Source organism: Trichosurus vulpecula, chromosome 3, assembly GCF_011100635.1.
Source record: "Trichosurus vulpecula isolate mTriVul1 chromosome 3, mTriVul1.pri, whole genome shotgun sequence".
NCBI lineage: Eukaryota > Metazoa > Chordata > Mammalia > Diprotodontia > Phalangeridae > Trichosurus > Trichosurus vulpecula.
Window position 1 is genome coordinate 399,714,709 of NC_050575.1, and position 16,027 is coordinate 399,730,735.

Genomic DNA, 16,027 nt, shown 5'->3' on the forward strand with positions numbered 1-16,027 from the left:
CAACAAAGAGAACACCTGCCCATTTCTGAATGTTGGAAGACAGAAAAGCAGGGGCAGAAAAGGGAACTAGGTTGGGGTTATTGTCCAATGGGTTAAAAGCCTAAATCCTCTGATAATTCTCTGAGCTTGAATATACACAGCACTGTGATTAGGAAATAGTGTTCTTGGGGCGAATGGGGGCCATTTACTCAGCCCTAAAATCAAACTAGGAAAAAGATCAACTTGGTTCTAAAGGACAAAGGCATATTCACAACACTCTAATTCTGACAGTGTGACTTAGTATGGAATTTCAAAATCTGGATACTCGAATTTTCTTTTCAAATTGGAAAACTCTGAGATCATTCCTCATCTAGGATCTTGGTGATAAAGATTAGCTAGCTCTGGTAGCACGCTAGTATGTTCAGGGGCAGGTCTTCCTTGGTGGGGTGGGGGCGACGTGAGGAGTGTTTCTGACAGTCTTTTCAGGGGGAGTTTCTCTCCATGCTGAAAACAACTGTCTTCCAGTTAATGACCTGGGACGACAGGCAATCATGGTGAGCTGTTTATTGCGCAGTGTGAGAAGGGAGAAAAACACAAGTTCTCCCCAACTGAATGTTTGTTATGGTAAGCTTCTTCAATAAAGCTCTTTGTTCTAGTCTCCACATCTTGGTTCCCAGATGTAACAAAGACTGGTAAAAACGCCCTTTAACAACTATTTTGCCAATATCAAACGACTCTGTGACATCTTTTTAGAAAGAGAATGGAATAAATAGGAGGGTGCTCTAAAACCCTCTTGGAGGCCTGCATTCAGCTGAATTCAAGCTTGAAAAACCCCTCCTTGCAGCATACAAAATAATCCTGTTATTTGAAAAAAAATCCCAATTTCTCTGCTTCTCCCCTTACTCTTTTCAGTTACTATACTAACGATCACGGAAATCAAAGTCAAGTAATAAAGAGATCTCTCCAAGCTAGAAAAGCCAGGCATGTTGGTGGTATTGCCTTTCTTTTAACAAAATGAGGAGGACTGGAAGAAAATGACCTTCAGGCAACTGTGGTGAGTTTTTTCCAATATGGGTGTGATTTGTCTCCATCCTCAGTTGTACCTCCTGGACCTGGGGACTTGAAAGTATTCCAAACCCTTTGCACTAGTCTTTAGAATTCTAATTTGATTGCTACAGTAAGTGGTTTGAAATGTTAAGGATCCTTACTTGGGAAGGCTTTTTATTCAGGCATCCATGAAGGCTACTATAAATTCTTGGGAGAAGTAAATTTGTGCTGCCAAACAACTGAGAAATAATTCCCACACAGTGGAAGGCCTGCGTGGCTATGGTCCATCCCCTTCCAACCCATCTTTTCCCAACAGAACAATCCCACTCCAGAATGCATTTCAAGAAACAACTGATAAAATGGGAAAAGATTGATTCCCTGTACAAGGTCGGTTAGTCTCATCTTTAGGAGACATCTAAAAGAGTCCTGGCTACCACAGTGTTCTCCAGGCTTTCAGCCTTCCAAGTCAGTGAATTTTCTCTTCTTGTAATTCTGAACCAGGCTAGAAGCTGTGATCTGAGAAGCTTGACCCTTCTCCCAGCACTGAAAGTCATTCAAACCTTTTTGGCCTGTTCGAAACAAGCCCCGCTCCAGCTCATCCAGCCGGGCTACCAGGCTGGAGGTGTCTTCATTGTAGGCATTTTGAGAGGAGTCCATGATGCGGCGAAAACGTCCAATAAAGGTCTAAGGGAGGAGGCAATCACAGTCATCACTGAACTAGATTGTGAAAAAAGCCACTTTTGCCTTTTGCTTTTCACATGAATGACAAACCACCCAAATGGAATGGAAGAAAAAGTGAGTATTTCCTCAAACTCAGATCTACTTTCATTGAGATTTCTGAGTTAATGACCAAGAGTCACCTACTCAGAAAATTTTCAACTAGAAGTATATGAGCTCTAATTAGTCTGGGATTGCGCTTTTGTACTTGAGAGCAGAACTTCAGCTTTGGGATCTCACCTTGCCTTTGCTGCTGCCTTGTTAGGGGAATCATAGCATTCTGAACTAGAAGGAACCTTTTTAATTTGGCTCCTGACCCTAGTACTCTGGACTGAAATTGCTCTCTCCAAAGTTACCAATGGTCTCTAAATTGCAAAATCTGATCATTTTTTCTCAGTCTCCTTTTCTCTTGACCTCTCTGTAGCATCTGACCCTCCTAGATACATGCTCTCTTCTCTGCTTTCTCCTGGGTCTCCTCCTGCCTATGTCATTCCTCCTTCTCAGTCTGTTTTGTTGGCTCCCTAAATGGGACATCCCCCCAAGGCTCAGGGCCCTCTTATCTTCTCTGTTCTCTCCCTGATGACTTCATGAGCTTCTACTGATTTAACTATCATCTCTACTTAGATGACCACTAGGTCTATATGGACCTGTGGTAGAGCATCCGAGCTTGTATTGGCCTGATCAGCCACAACTGGACACACTGAATCTTGACTATAGCATAGTGATGTCATTTTGGTCTTCTTCGAGAACAAAGGACAACAACCGATATCCAGTCCCAGTGTCCCTCCTGAGCTCTTGTCCCACATCACCAACTGCTTATGGACACATCAAAACTGGATGACCCACAGGCATGACATGGCCAAAACAGAACTCACCGCCTTTCCCTTCTAAGCCTACTTGTCTCCTGAACTTCCTTGTTTCTGTCCTATCCTTCTGGTCTCCCAACTTCAGCATTTTCCTAGACTTCTCCCTCTCTCACCTCACATATCCAATCAATAATAATTTGTAGCATATACACAGTACCTACTATGCGCCAGGCGCTGTGCTAAGCACCCCACAAATATCATCTCACTTGATTCCTGTAACAAACCGATGAGGCAGGTGCTCTCATTATCCTCATTTTACTGTTGAGGAAGCTGAGGCAAACACAAGTTAACTATTGCCACTCCAGGCCCAGGGCTCCACCCACTGCCCCACCTTGTTTCCTGTAATCAGCTGCAAAATACCGGCCTGTTCCCATGTCCACCTGTCACTCTTCACAAATCCTGCACCTTGGTTTAGTCACCTGGGCTATTGGGATGGCTTCCTAATTGGTCCCTTTGCTTCGACCCTCTCCTCCCCCTATTTCAGGAGCCCTTAACCTCTTCTGCTTCATGGACCCTTCTGGCAGGCTGCCGAAGCTTACAGATCCCTCATCATGATCATATTTTTAAATAATTATAGGAAATGATAAATGTTAGTCAGAAGTTAGGGAAAATAAAGATGTCATTTTTTTCTCCTATCCAAGTTAAGTAACACCCTAAAATCTATCCCTGCAGTCCTTGGGGTCTATGAACAACATCCCTCAAACAGCTGTCAAAGTAGTGTATGTTCCTTAAATGCAGATCTGCCCACATCATTACTGTACTCAACAAACTTCCTTGGTTCCCTACTACCTCAAGGATAAGACGCAAATTTTTCTGCTTCTCTTAACCTGCTCCCCACCTATCCTCTCTGCCTTCCCTTCCTGGCTCTGGTCCAGCTCAACTCACACACACACACACACACACACACACACACACTCACACCTTTCTCTCTCTCTCTCCCTCTTTCTCTCTCTCTCTCTCTCTCTCTCTCTCTCTCTCTCTCTGTCTCTCAGCCTCCCCCCCACCTCTGCCTTTGCCCTGGCCACTCCCCAAGCTTGGAATGCATTTCCTCCTCATTGCTGCTTCGGAATCCTCATTTCTTCTTCAAGACTCAATTCAAGCACCACCAAGTCATTTCTGATCCCACCGACTGCTAGTGCCCTTCTCCCTAAACCACCTGGATTTATTCTGTTTATAATAATAGCTAGTGTTTACAGTACTTTAAAGTGTGCAAAGCATTTTGTGCTCTTACCAGAACTATTCTGCAGATGAGGAAACTGAGGCAGAGACTTACTGACTGGCCCAGGGTTTCCAACAGCTGATTCTGAGACAGATCCGAACTCTCTCCATGGCTCTCATCTGCTACACCCCCCCAGCTGCCTTTGCTTACATATGCTCACAGTCTCCCCAGGCACAGGAGAAGCCCCTTGAGGTCAGGGATGGTTTTATTTCTGTCTTTGTGTCCCAGTGTCTAGCTCCCAGCAGCCTCCTAATAAATACTTGTTAATTGATTTGCTATCACCTAGTCCAATTCCCTAATTTTATAGATCACAGCTTTCAACAAGAAATAAAAACCCTGGGTTTCTTTTTCTTCTCCTATGCAATGGTCATATATCCCTGCTGTCAGGTGACTATCACAGCTTTATCTAAGATAAAGCAACTTAAAAAAATCAATGCTCACTGGAAAAAAAAAATCGAATTAAGACGCCCATTCCTAAAGACCTCGAAACAGGGATTTTCCTCATTTCAAAGCCTGAATTTTCCCCACTGATATATTCTTTTCTTTCCAATTTCCACGCATTAATGTTTTCTAAATTAAAATCAAACAAAGCCATTCTTGTTTACTATTAGCAATGAAAATAGCATCATCAATTTATATACGGTAACACCTTGTCAGACAAAACATCTTTGTTTACCCATCAGTCTGTCTGGTGATGTCAGAACAGGCCTCAGGAACAACTGTGTGTCTAGCCAACTGCTCATCCCGAGTCAGAGAAGGGAATAACAGTTTTGGGCTGCTTCAGGCCCAAGAAACAAGTGGGAACTTTGGTTTGTTAGATGACAGGTGAAGGAGTAAGAGGAATTATTAAAAATGATCAAAACATTATACCGTCTAGTAAGGTTAGATGCTGGGAATTTAGGGTTGTCCTGCCCACAGCAAGAATGATGCTTCTATTGAGGTTCTCGGACAGGCCATGTTTCTGCTACTGGGCTTGGACTAAACACAGGCCCTTGTGACTTGCTGCCACCTTTCCCTCTGTTCTGGGGCTTCCTATGGGTCCCCACCAGCTCTTGGTATAGCCAGAATGGATGGCCTAATTTGGACCAGGGATCAATGGTAACTTCACAATCTTTAGTATAAGAATGTTTACTTGCTTCCTCCTTCTACACTCCTGAAGCAAAGGCACTAGCAGAAACCCAATCTTTAACACTTCATCTCAGTTACTTGCCTGTAAGAGCGTCTGAGACACTTCTGGGTTCTCCGGGCTGTCAAAATGCAGGAGCTGAGAGCCAAAGGCATAGTAGTGGGGGCCCATTTTATGGAGGTCGACCACATTGGCATCAGCACTGAACACCGTCCTCCAACCCTCTTTATAAATCTTAGGGAGCTCCACAGAAAGGATCCGTCTTTTGTTGTCATAAAGTCCTTTTGCCAGCCACAACGGGATTTCCAATTTTGAGCCCTAGTTAAGAAAACAAAGGCAAAGACTCAGAAAACAGACAAATCAAATACAAAATGCACATGATGAAAAAGAGAAACAAACCAGGAGATAAGTTCAGCCTTTATCACTGAATGACTGTCAACAGTGGAGGACTCTGCATTCATTTTCTGAAAAGTGAACTGAGGGGCCTGAAATAATTTTTACAACAAACCGGAGAAAGAAAATTGATGAACACATCAAAATAGGCTGAAAACAAAACCTGAGTAGAAAGGAAAGTTTCAGCATAAATCAAATCTACCAAGTGAGTCCATCTTTGCAGCTAATCTAAATATACTTACAGTACTTTCTGATAGTGTTCAATAAATAGTGCAAATGTGAAATTTGTCTCCTGGTTGCCAGTTTATTCCTTTTTCTGACAACAAGATCCATGGATTAGTTTTCTCCTTTTATCAGTCTGACTGTACAACTGCCCATGCACTTAAAAAAAATTTACAAAAGAGAGTTGACTTGTATTTATTCCTTAAACTAAATGGTACCACTTTTATACTATATTAAATAATTATATTGATGCACATAAGCTGGTACCTTAAACTTTAAGGGATCTTTGAATTCACTGACGTGCCCTCCAACACAATGAAACCCAAGCCTTCTGAACCCTTGGTGGCTACCTTCCATAAATCAGGGATTACTTCCATTCAAAGGATTGGAGAGGGGGCCTTCCCTCAGGCCTCTTCCCCTGAGATCAAAGCCAGTTCAAATCCAGGAGGTGGAAGGGTTTCTGTGTTCTTACCTGTGTTTCTGAACACATCCTCTCCCATCTTCTCCAGCAAACTGTTCCCTCCACCATCCCTCTCTCGAAATTTTCAACCTCTCTATAGATACTGGTCCTTTCCTACTACCTTCAAAAACACCCAAGTCTCATCTTTTAAAAAAATAAACAAAACAAAACAAAGCCTTTGCTATAGTGCTCCCGGTTATCATTCTCTATCTCACCTCCATTTCTCAGCCAAGTTCCTAAGCAAAGGTACCTTTACTTCACCTCTCACTCATTCAACCCTTTACAATGTACAAGCTAACCGCATTACTTAACTAAAAATGGACTTTACCAATGGTCTTTCCCCAGGCCTCCTCCTCCTTGCTCTGTTGGCCTGATCTGACCCAGATGACCACTCTCTCTTCCCTGGACTTTTGTGACACAGCTTTTTTTCAGTCTCTTTCTCCCTGGGTGTCTGTCTCTTTTGCTGGCTAATCATCTGTATCATGCCTTGTAACTGTGAGTGCACCCCATGGTTCTTCCCTGGGCCCTCTTCTTTTTCCTCCTTACACTCTCCCTTAGGAATCTCATGATTATCATCTCTACGAAGACTATTCCCAGAGCCAGCTTGGGTCTCAATCCTATTACCTCCCTGACTCCTCCTCCTCCTCCAACTTTCTCCTCTCACCCTGCATCTAATCAGTTGACAAATCTTACTGCTTTGACCTCCATACCATCTTTCACGTCCGACTTATTCTCTGTACTCATGTGCCTGCCACTTTAGCTCAGATCCTCATCTACTCTGGCCTGGACAACTGCAGTTGCTCCCCCTGCCTCACATTGTCTCCAGCAGCTACCAAAGCAATTGTCCTTGAGCACAGGGTAGCTCCCAACTGCCTCTGGGACAGGGGTGGGGAACCTGCAGCCTCAAGGCTACATGTAGCCCTCTAGGTCCTCAAGTATGGCCCTTTGACTGAATCCAAACTTCACAGAACAAATCCCCTTCATAAAAGGACGTGTTCTGTAAAACCTGGACTCAGTCAAAGGGCCGTACCCGAGGACGTAGAAGACCGCATGTGGCCTCAAGGCTGCAGGTCCCTACCCTTGCTCTACACCCCTTGTTGTGGCTGGTAAAGCCCTTTAGAACCCGGCCCCAACTCATCCCTTATCTTATTATACATTACTCCCTTCCCCTGCAGTCCAGGGTCCAAAAAGATGGACCTCTCTTTGTTCCCCATAGCCGGCATTGCTTTCCCAGGTGCCAGGCTTTTGTAACAATCATCTCCCCTGCCTGGAATCAACTCACTCCTCACATTAGCCTCACAGAACCACAGCTTCCTTTAAGACACAGCCCAAGCACCCCCTTCTGCAGGAGGCCTTCCTTGATCTGCCAGACTGCCTGGGCCGTCCAACACTAACTATCTTGTGGCTAACTACCTTATATTTTGTATTTATTCTGTTTGTACTTATGTATACTCTCCTAAAGGGATGTAAGCTCCTTGAAGGGCAGATTGTGTCTTTTTGCCTCTGTGTTTCCAGTGCTTAGCATTGGGCCCAGCACACAGTAGGTGTTTCATGCTTGTCAAGTGACAGATGAACACCATTAGTTTTGGTTGCTATAATCAGCCCCCCTTCTCTGGTTATATATCTCTTTGATGATGTCCTTTATTCTACTTTTAAAAATGTAATTTATCAGAGGTAGTGTGATTCAACCTCTCTGTGCCCACCACCCAGCTCTCCATGCCCTTGTGGTGAGCTACAATTTTCATTCCTCTGAGATCCAGTCCTACAGCATTACTAGTATTAAAAGATGGGTTTGGTCATTAAAAGCACTGTACAATTTCCCAAACACGCTCCAACTTTCTTTTTCCTTCTCAATGATTTACCTTGTTCGCTGTCTCTCCACAGTATATCTGGAGAGAGTCCCAAAAGGCTTAGTACAGTTTTGAGCTTTAATTGGACTGAATTGGCACTAGAGACCCCCTGTATCTGTCACAGGTACATGTACCGATGACCAGTTGCCTGGAATATTCACCTCACCGAACATCATAGTCTGGATAATAGACACTGTCCATTCACGTTGTTTTTCTTGATTGTGCCTTCCTCCTGGGATCACCTTCCATTCATACTGTCTACATCTTACATGGGCAGTTTTTTGCACGCTGTCCCTCCCATTAAAGTGTAAGCTCTGCATATTTTTGCACTGAGCCTGGGACATATAACAATCATGTTGACTGACTGTGTGTGGGGCTTTAAACTCATTTTGGAAGCCCTGCCATACTCAGGGCTTTATGCAATGAGCAGCTCATCTGTAAGCAGGAGCACTGGGAGGACCTCACATTCTGTAGGGAATCCCTCTTCAAAACTCTATGATGAAGGTTCTCTAAGACAGTGGCACACCCCTTTAACACATATTTCTCCCCTTCTCTTATGCCTCTCACAGAAGCACTGGACAAAGTGACCTCTGTTGTTCTGTCTACCAAAGACTCTTTCATTTTTTTTTTAAACATCTGCATGGCAGATGATACTTTTTGGGCCTTGAGGGTGGCATTCTGCTCTACTAAATCAAATGCTTTAAAAAAGTTGAGAAATAGTAAGTGCGATGGAGTCTCAAATTCTTGGTCCCTTTTCAGGCAATTGTATGGTTGCAAAGACATGGTCTGCTATAGAACATGCTGTGCAAAATCCTGTGTATTCTCTTTCCATACTTTCTTTTTTAAATTTTTTTATTTTAAATTTAAATACAAAATGAGAAAAGAAAAAAAATTGCCACGTACACAGCAGACTATAAGAGAGGAATCAATATACAACAATAAATTTTCATCTCAAGAAAACCTATATAATAAATACTACTCATGGTTTTCAAAGCTGCCCAGCTTTTCTTTGCTTCCTTGTTGACTTTCTTTTGTTCTCTGCTGTGCACTTTTTACTTTATTATTTTTTTCCCCTACCTTCCCCTACCACCTTAAAGAAGGTTATAATTAAGCATTGGAGATATATGTATACACACACACACACATATACATATATATACACGTATACATATATATACACGTATACATATACATAGATATTTAGAAACATACTCTCATATACTCATACAGACATCCATACACATATATGTAAGACTGTACTGTGTTTATTTCCTCCTGTCACCTAAAAGTGGATAACATCTTCCTTCATAGGTCCAAGCCTTTCCATGTTTTTCTAAATCAACTAGCTCATCATTTTCTACACCACAGCAATATTCCAACCCAAACACATCCTATCTGAGAGATTGTTTATAAAAGTTTTTTCTCCAATTTCCTGCATTCCTTCTATTTTGGCTACATAGGTTTTATTTATACAAGAAAATTTTAATTTAAAATAATTGACATTATCCTTTTCACTCTTCAACAATGTTCTCACCTTATAATATAGTTTAAGGTCTGATACTGCTGAATCTACTTCCTTTTCATCTTTTTTCCCTGGTTTCTTTGAAGTTCCTGACCTTTTGTTCTTCTGAATGAACTTTGTTATTATTTTTTCACAGTAAAATAAATTTTTAGTAATTTAATTGGAATGACATTGAATAAATAGATTAGTTAGGTAAAATGTCATTTGAAAAATTATATTGGCTTTACCTACCCACGAACAATAATTATTACTTCAGTTATTTAGATCTGAGTTTATTTGTATAAAAAGTGTTTTATGTTTATGTTCCTATAGTTCCTGTGTTGGTTTTGGCAGACATATGCTCAGGCATTTTATACTGTCTAGGCATCTTAAATGGTCTAAAACAATATTGAATAATATTGCTGACACATACTGTAGTTTCTCTATTTTTCACTTTTGATTGAATCTATCTTAATTTTAACTTTGTCTGAAATCACAATTACTATCCCTTTTTTACATAATAAATTCTATTGCTGTCCTTTATTTTATCTTTGTGTGTATCTCTCATTTTAATAACGTTTCCTGAAAGCAACATAGTGTTAAATTCAAAGTTTTAATCTGCTATCCATTTCCATTTTATGGGTAAATTCATCCCATTAACATTCTAAGCTACAATTATTTGTGTCTCTTTCCTAGATTCTTTCACTATCCTCATCCTATTTACCCTCTCCTCCCTCACTCCTTTGCTTTACTTCTACCCACTACCTTGCTTTCCTGTTCTTTAATCTACCTACCCTTCTAAGAGTCCCTCCCTTATCTTCTCCTCCCAACCTTATCCCCTCCCCCTCTTATTTCTTTCTGAATTTAGAAAACTTTTATATCCTTCTAGATATACATTGTTCCCTCTTTAACCCATTCCCAATGAGAGTAGCTGCTACCTGCTACGGCATTACCCGCCCTCCCCCACCACTAGCTTCTTCTGTATCAATTTTTCCTTTTATGCCTTATTTGTATGAATAATCACTCCTTTTTTTTCTCTCCCTATGGTTTTATTTTTTTTAGAATCACCGTATCATACTCGGCTCAGTCCATGCCTCTCTTTCAAACCACCCAAATAACGATGACAATCACATGAGTACTACCAATATTTTCACACATACGAAGAAAACAATTTGACCTCACTGAGTCCCTTATAATTGGTCTTTAATGTTTACCCTACATTTCTCCTGTTATATGTCAAATTGTCCCTTAATTTCTGGGGTTTTTGTCACAAAAAACCGGAAAATCACTGAGTTTGTTAAATGTCCATTTTTTTCATTCAGGATTATACTTAACTTTGCTGGGTAAGTTACCCTTGGTCATAACCTCAGCTTTTTGCTCTATGGAATATAGTATTCCAAGATCTACAGTCCTTCAACAAAGCAGCTGCTAGGTCTTGTGTAATCCTTACTGTAGCTCCATGATATTTAAATTGTCTTTTTCTTGTTGCTTTTAATATTTTCTCCTTAACCTGGAAGCTTTGAAACTTGATTATGATATTCCTTTAAGTTTTCCTCCTCCTGGGATCTCTTGCAAGTGGTGACTCAGTTTCATCAAGGATACTTTCAACAGGTATGAAAATTATTCTCTAAAGATTTGTAGAGATGAGAGAGGAAGCACATGAGTCAGTCAGTAGCTGCTGATATAATAGCAATCACCCTTTTGGCAGTCATGGCAGACTTTTTACATTCATTTGACATCTTTCTTCTCTTCAGATATCTTGAGAATTGGTCCCTCAATGCCCTGAAAATTTTGATTCTGGGGCATAGTCTTTTTAGGGAGCTGTAAGGCCTCAAACCTAAGACATCCTTAATCTGGTCTTGTTCGAATCTGTAACATTGTATAATAAAGGTCCTGATTTATACAAAGTGCCTAATTCAACAAAAGTGTCTTAAGTGCAAAGCACTGGGTCAGGGGTCTGCCCCCGAGAAGCTTTTGTTCTATTGGAAGGATACAACAGCTATACTGATAAGTGCAAAATATAGATGGAGCAGTTTCAAAAGGGAGAGGACACAAACTGGGGAACCTGGAAAGGCTTTGTGTGCTGATGTCTGATAGTCTTACAGATGCCTAGAAGGGGAATAAGACATCCAGAGAGCTACAAGAAATTGTATATTATAGGAAAGTGGCATGAAAGAACTACAAAAAGGCTAAATCATTATATCATAGAATGTCATAGTAAAGAAACCTTGGAGGTCTTTCAGTCCAACACAGTATTTTGAGGAAGAAAGGAGGCCCAGAAAAGGGTGACTTACCCAAGGTGTCACAGCTAGAGAAATGAGCAGATGTCCAGTAAACCCGGAATGGACTCAGTCATGGTCTCAGAGTTGGGAGGGACATCTGGACTATTCTCTGGGGTCTAGGCCATCCCACACCTACGCAGAGTTGGCTGTGTCCCTAAAGGTCATCTAGCCCGGTGTCCTCACCTTACAAAGGAGGAAGCTGAGTTTCACAGCGGGTAAGTGACTTCCTTAAGGTCACACAACTTATCAGAGGTTGAGGAGGGAGGAGGGGCCCGATTTGACTCTGACCAGGACCAGGATTCCAGGCCCCAAAGTGATCCCAGCAGAACTTCTGTCTGCTGTGGAGCATCACGGCTAAAGATGGAGGAGAAATTGTGAACGAGGCCATACCAAATACTCTCTGAAGAGCGATCCTGCTACCAGGCACATGCTCCGGGGGAGTCAAGGATAGAGGGAAATGGAAGAAAATATATATATTTATAGGTGCACTTCTTTAATAGTCAAGAACTGGAAAGAAAGTGGGTTTTTGCTATCAACTGGGGAATGGCTGAACAAATTGTGGCAGACGGCTGTAACAGAATAACATTAAGTCACAAGGAGTGGCACATATGAAGAATTCAGGGAAACTTGGGAAGACCCATATGAAATTATACAAAGTAAAGTAACCAGAACCAGGACAGTTATTTACAATGATCACAATAATGTGAAGAAGAAAAAAGACAGAAATCTAACGTATGCAGGGATTAATCCCAACCCTGAAGCACTTGATGGTGAAGCACACTTCCCACCCACTGGCAAAGAGGCGGAGGACAGGAGGCATGTAAGAGGCATCCATCTCCACACAAGGCTGGAGTTTTGCTTTTATTTGCTTGCCTCTACGTATTTTACTGGTGGTAGCGATGTCACTGGAAAGCGACAGGGATACTAAAAAGAAGGAAGGGCAACCTACAAAACATTTCTGAAAAAGACACAAAGAGAAACATTTCCAATGAGGAGGAAAGGAGGGAGTTATCTAAAGACACAGGGATGCAAAGGGCTCTCCTCACTGCCCAGGGGAGGTTCAAAGGCACCAAAGATGGACGCAGGGGCAGGGGCAGGGGACGGAGGATAAGAAGCGAGACGCAGACCTCAGAAGTGTCAGAAGGGCTATAACCTTCAGTGTGAACTGAAGCTGGTGAGGCCGGTGAAGGACCACAAAAGGCTGAATGTTTTTTAAAGGTTTATTGGGGACAAGAGGTTAAAAAAAAGGACAGAATCCCAGCTTTGGGCGGATGGGCTGATGAGAACAGACAATACAATGTGCAGCTATTTAGCTTAAAGGTTGCTAACAGAGGAGGGGAAACTGGACCCTGGGGGACGATGGGGTTAGAAAGCTATGGAAATGGTTCCAGTGAGACGCTGTGAAGCCCCAGATGAGGCCAGCTGGGCCCTGAGGAGAGAAGAGAGAGGAGATGAGAAAGACACTGGGAGAGGCAGAATGACAGGCTTGGCCTGGACTCCATGGAGCTTGGAGGGAAGGGCTGGCCCTGGTCCTAGGCTGCAAACCTGGGGATGTATATACCAGGCACTGTGCTACCTAAGCACAATTATTATCCCCTTTGATCCTCACAATAACCCTGGGAGGTGGGTGCTACTAACTGAGGCATAGAGAGCCTAAGTGACTTGCTGGGGTCACACGGCTAATGTGTGAGGCTGGATTTGAACTCGGGTGTCCAGAGTCCAGGTCCAGGCTCCATCCACCGCACCCCGCTGCTGCCATCTCCAAGATGGAAGAAAAAAAGGATGATGATTCAGCAAAAGAAACCAAGAAAACCCCGTCTGACAGATAAGAAGAGAACTGTCTTGGACCTGGGTTCAAAAAAGCAAGTTCTGTGGGGGAAAGAAAGGAGACCCCAAACATGCAGTCCTGGGGGTCATCTCTTTCCCATACAGTCACTCAGCATCGTGCCTGGCACACAGAAGGCGCTTAATAATTGCTACAGCAATAAAGTGACTCGCCTTCACTAGGCCTGGGGAAGCTTATGGACTCTTTTATCAAAAAAAAAGTTTTTATACAGGGAACCAATTATACCGAAATACAAAATACTTTCTTTAAAAATACCTCGGGCAAAGAACCCCGGGATCTTTTTAAAGCAAATATTTCTTTGGCCTCAGACGCTTAACTAAGTAATGTGACCCTGGGCAAGTCACTTAACCCTGTTTGCCTCAGTTTCCTCATCTGTAAAATGAGCTGGAGAAGGAAATGGCGAACCACTCCAGCATCTTTGGCAGGAAAACCCTAAATGGGGTCACGGAGAATCGGACTGGGCAGAAACGACCCAACAACAACAAAAAGAAGAAGCCCGGCTCGAGCACAATATAAACTGATGCCCCGATGCTCCGAGCCTGGATCGTAGGCTCAGGAGACAGGGGAGGGGAGAAGGCATTGTGCGCACGCGCAGCAAAAGCCGCGCCTCCCCACCTACTGAGCATGCGTGGCGCTTCCCTCCGCCCCTGACTACAATTCCCAACATTCCATGCGGCAAAAGCCAGGAAGCTGTCCCCCATGGCGCCCCTAGACCTGCAGGGAATTGTAGTCCTTGCGAGACGTCGGTCGGGGGCGTTACCTCCGGGATGCCTAGCTCGCTTTCTCCGCCGCTGCTGCGCTCCAAAAGGAGGCCTCCCAGGCGGGGCAGGAGAGTCTCAGTGCGGGCCGGCAACTTCTCGTGGGACATCAGGATGTCGTCGAGGGACAGGAAGTTCTCCTCGGGCCCCAGAGCCCCCGATTCCACTGGGAAATACGCCTCGGACATGGCGGCAGCTTCTCCGATTCTGCCCAGAGCGCGCGAGAAGACCCGGCGAGCCCCGGAGGCAGACGGACGAGGCAGGAGCGGAGACACCCCCGCCCTTCGAAACTCCCGCTTCTTGTCGCGACCCTGCGCGAGTGACGGGCCAGGCAGAAGCAATCTATCCGCCGCTGGGAACTATCGATTCTCCCAGGCCAAACCAGTCGCTCCGCAGAGGCTCTCTGGGCTCCGTGCAGAATTGTTTAGAAGAAAAACTATATAGCACGCCTAGAAGTTGTAAGATACAGTTGCCCCGTATTGCATCAATAATTTCATGGTACTGGCTAAGAAATAGAGTGGTGGATCAGTGGAATAGATTGGGTACATAACAGCAGTAAATGACCGTAATAATCTAGTGTTTGCTAAACCCAAAGATCGAAACTTTTGGGACAAAACTCACTATTTAGCAAAAACTGCTGGGAAACCTGGAAAGCAGTTTGGCAGAAACTAGGCATAGAACAACATCTAACAACATCCAGTATACCAAGAAAAAGTCAAAATGGATATATGATTTAGACATAAAGGGTGATATCACGGGCAAATTAGGGAAGCATGAAATAGTTTACCCGCCAGATCACTAGATAAGGGAAGAGTTTATGACCAAACAAGAGATAGGAAGCATTATGGGATGTAAAATGGATGACTTTTATTACATTAAGTTAGAAAGGTTTTGCACAAACAAAACCATTGCAGCCAAGAGTGGAAGGAAAGCAGAAAAGTGAGGAAAAAAATCTACAGCAAGTTTCTCTGATGAAGGCCTCACTTCTTAATTATATGTAGAGAACTTAATCAAATTTGTAAGAATACAAGCCATTGCCCAATTGATAAATTGTGAAAGGATATGAACAGGCAGTTTTCAGACAAAGAAATCAACATCCAGACTAAACCTTCCACCAGCAAAAAGATTAGGATTTGCTGATGGCTCAGATGATGGTTAGTATTTTTTTTTTAGCAATAAAGTATTTTTAATTAAGGTATGCACATTTTTCTAGACAATACTATTACATACTTAATGGGCTACAGTACAGTGTAAATATAACTTTTATGTGCACTGGGAAATAAAAAAATTCATGTGTCTCCTTTTATTGCAATATTCAGTCTATTGTGGTGATCTGGAACCAAATCATAATATCTCCAAGGTATGCCTGTATATGGAACTGGTGACTATCTAATACTAGTAAAGCATACTCCCCAATGGAAGTTGCTCAAAGGATGCAAACAGAAAATATACGGACAAATTGTTAATAACAATATGAAAAAAAATGTTCAGGTTCTATAATCCAAAAAGTACAAATCAAGTCAGCCTGAAGATACTCACTAGAATGGCAAAGGTAGCCAAAGGATGATTAAATTCAGTTTTGGCAGGGAGACAAGAAAACAAATCCATTGGTTGTTGGTGCAATAGCAGATCGGGGCAAACTTTTGAGGAGCAACATAGCAATATGCAACAGGAGTAGAAAAACCAATTATATACTAGACCAATGATTCTGTAGTTAGCCCTTTATTGTAAAAGCCTAAAGGGAAAAAAGGGACCTATCTG

The 16,027-nt window shown here is 42.7% G+C and overlaps 1 protein-coding gene across 2 annotated transcripts; it reads right to left on the reverse strand.

The window, feature by feature from the left end:
* Nucleotides 1-970: 970 nt before the first annotated feature.
* Nucleotides 971-14,454, reverse strand: GINS3 (GINS complex subunit 3). Of its 2 annotated transcripts, XM_036751657.1 has the most exons (5): nt 14,215-14,454; nt 11,906-11,945; nt 6,925-6,938; nt 5,039-5,272; nt 971-1,710 (listed from the first exon to the last, which is right to left on the reverse strand). In XM_036751657.1, exons 1-5 carry the CDS (start codon nt 14,452-14,454, stop codon nt 1,480-1,482), a joined length of 759 nt encoding a protein of 252 aa, XP_036607552.1. In that variant the 3' UTR covers nt 971-1,479. The 2 variants fall into 2 exon arrangements, with proteins under 2 accessions (XP_036607552.1, XP_036607553.1); XM_036751658.1 differs by lacking the exons at nt 6,925-6,938; nt 11,906-11,945 and having other exon boundaries at nt 14,269-14,454.
* Between the last annotated feature and the right edge of the window lie 1,573 nt (nt 14,455-16,027).

Bases quoted from the DNA above. Each gene is read 5' to 3' on its own strand.
- GINS3 (XM_036751657.1), bottom strand. From the start codon at position 14,454: ATGTCCGAGGCGTATTTCCCAGTGGAATCGGGGGCTCTGGGGCCCGAG. The intron at 11,946-14,214 runs GCGCCATGGGGG...GGTCCTGGTCAG, and splicing joins AATTCCCTGCAGGTCTAGGG to AGTCAAATCGGGCCCCTCCT. The intron at 1,711-5,038 runs GCAAGTAACTGA...CTCCTCCCTTAG, and splicing joins TGTCTCAGACGCTCTTACAG to ACCTTTATTGGACGTTTTCG.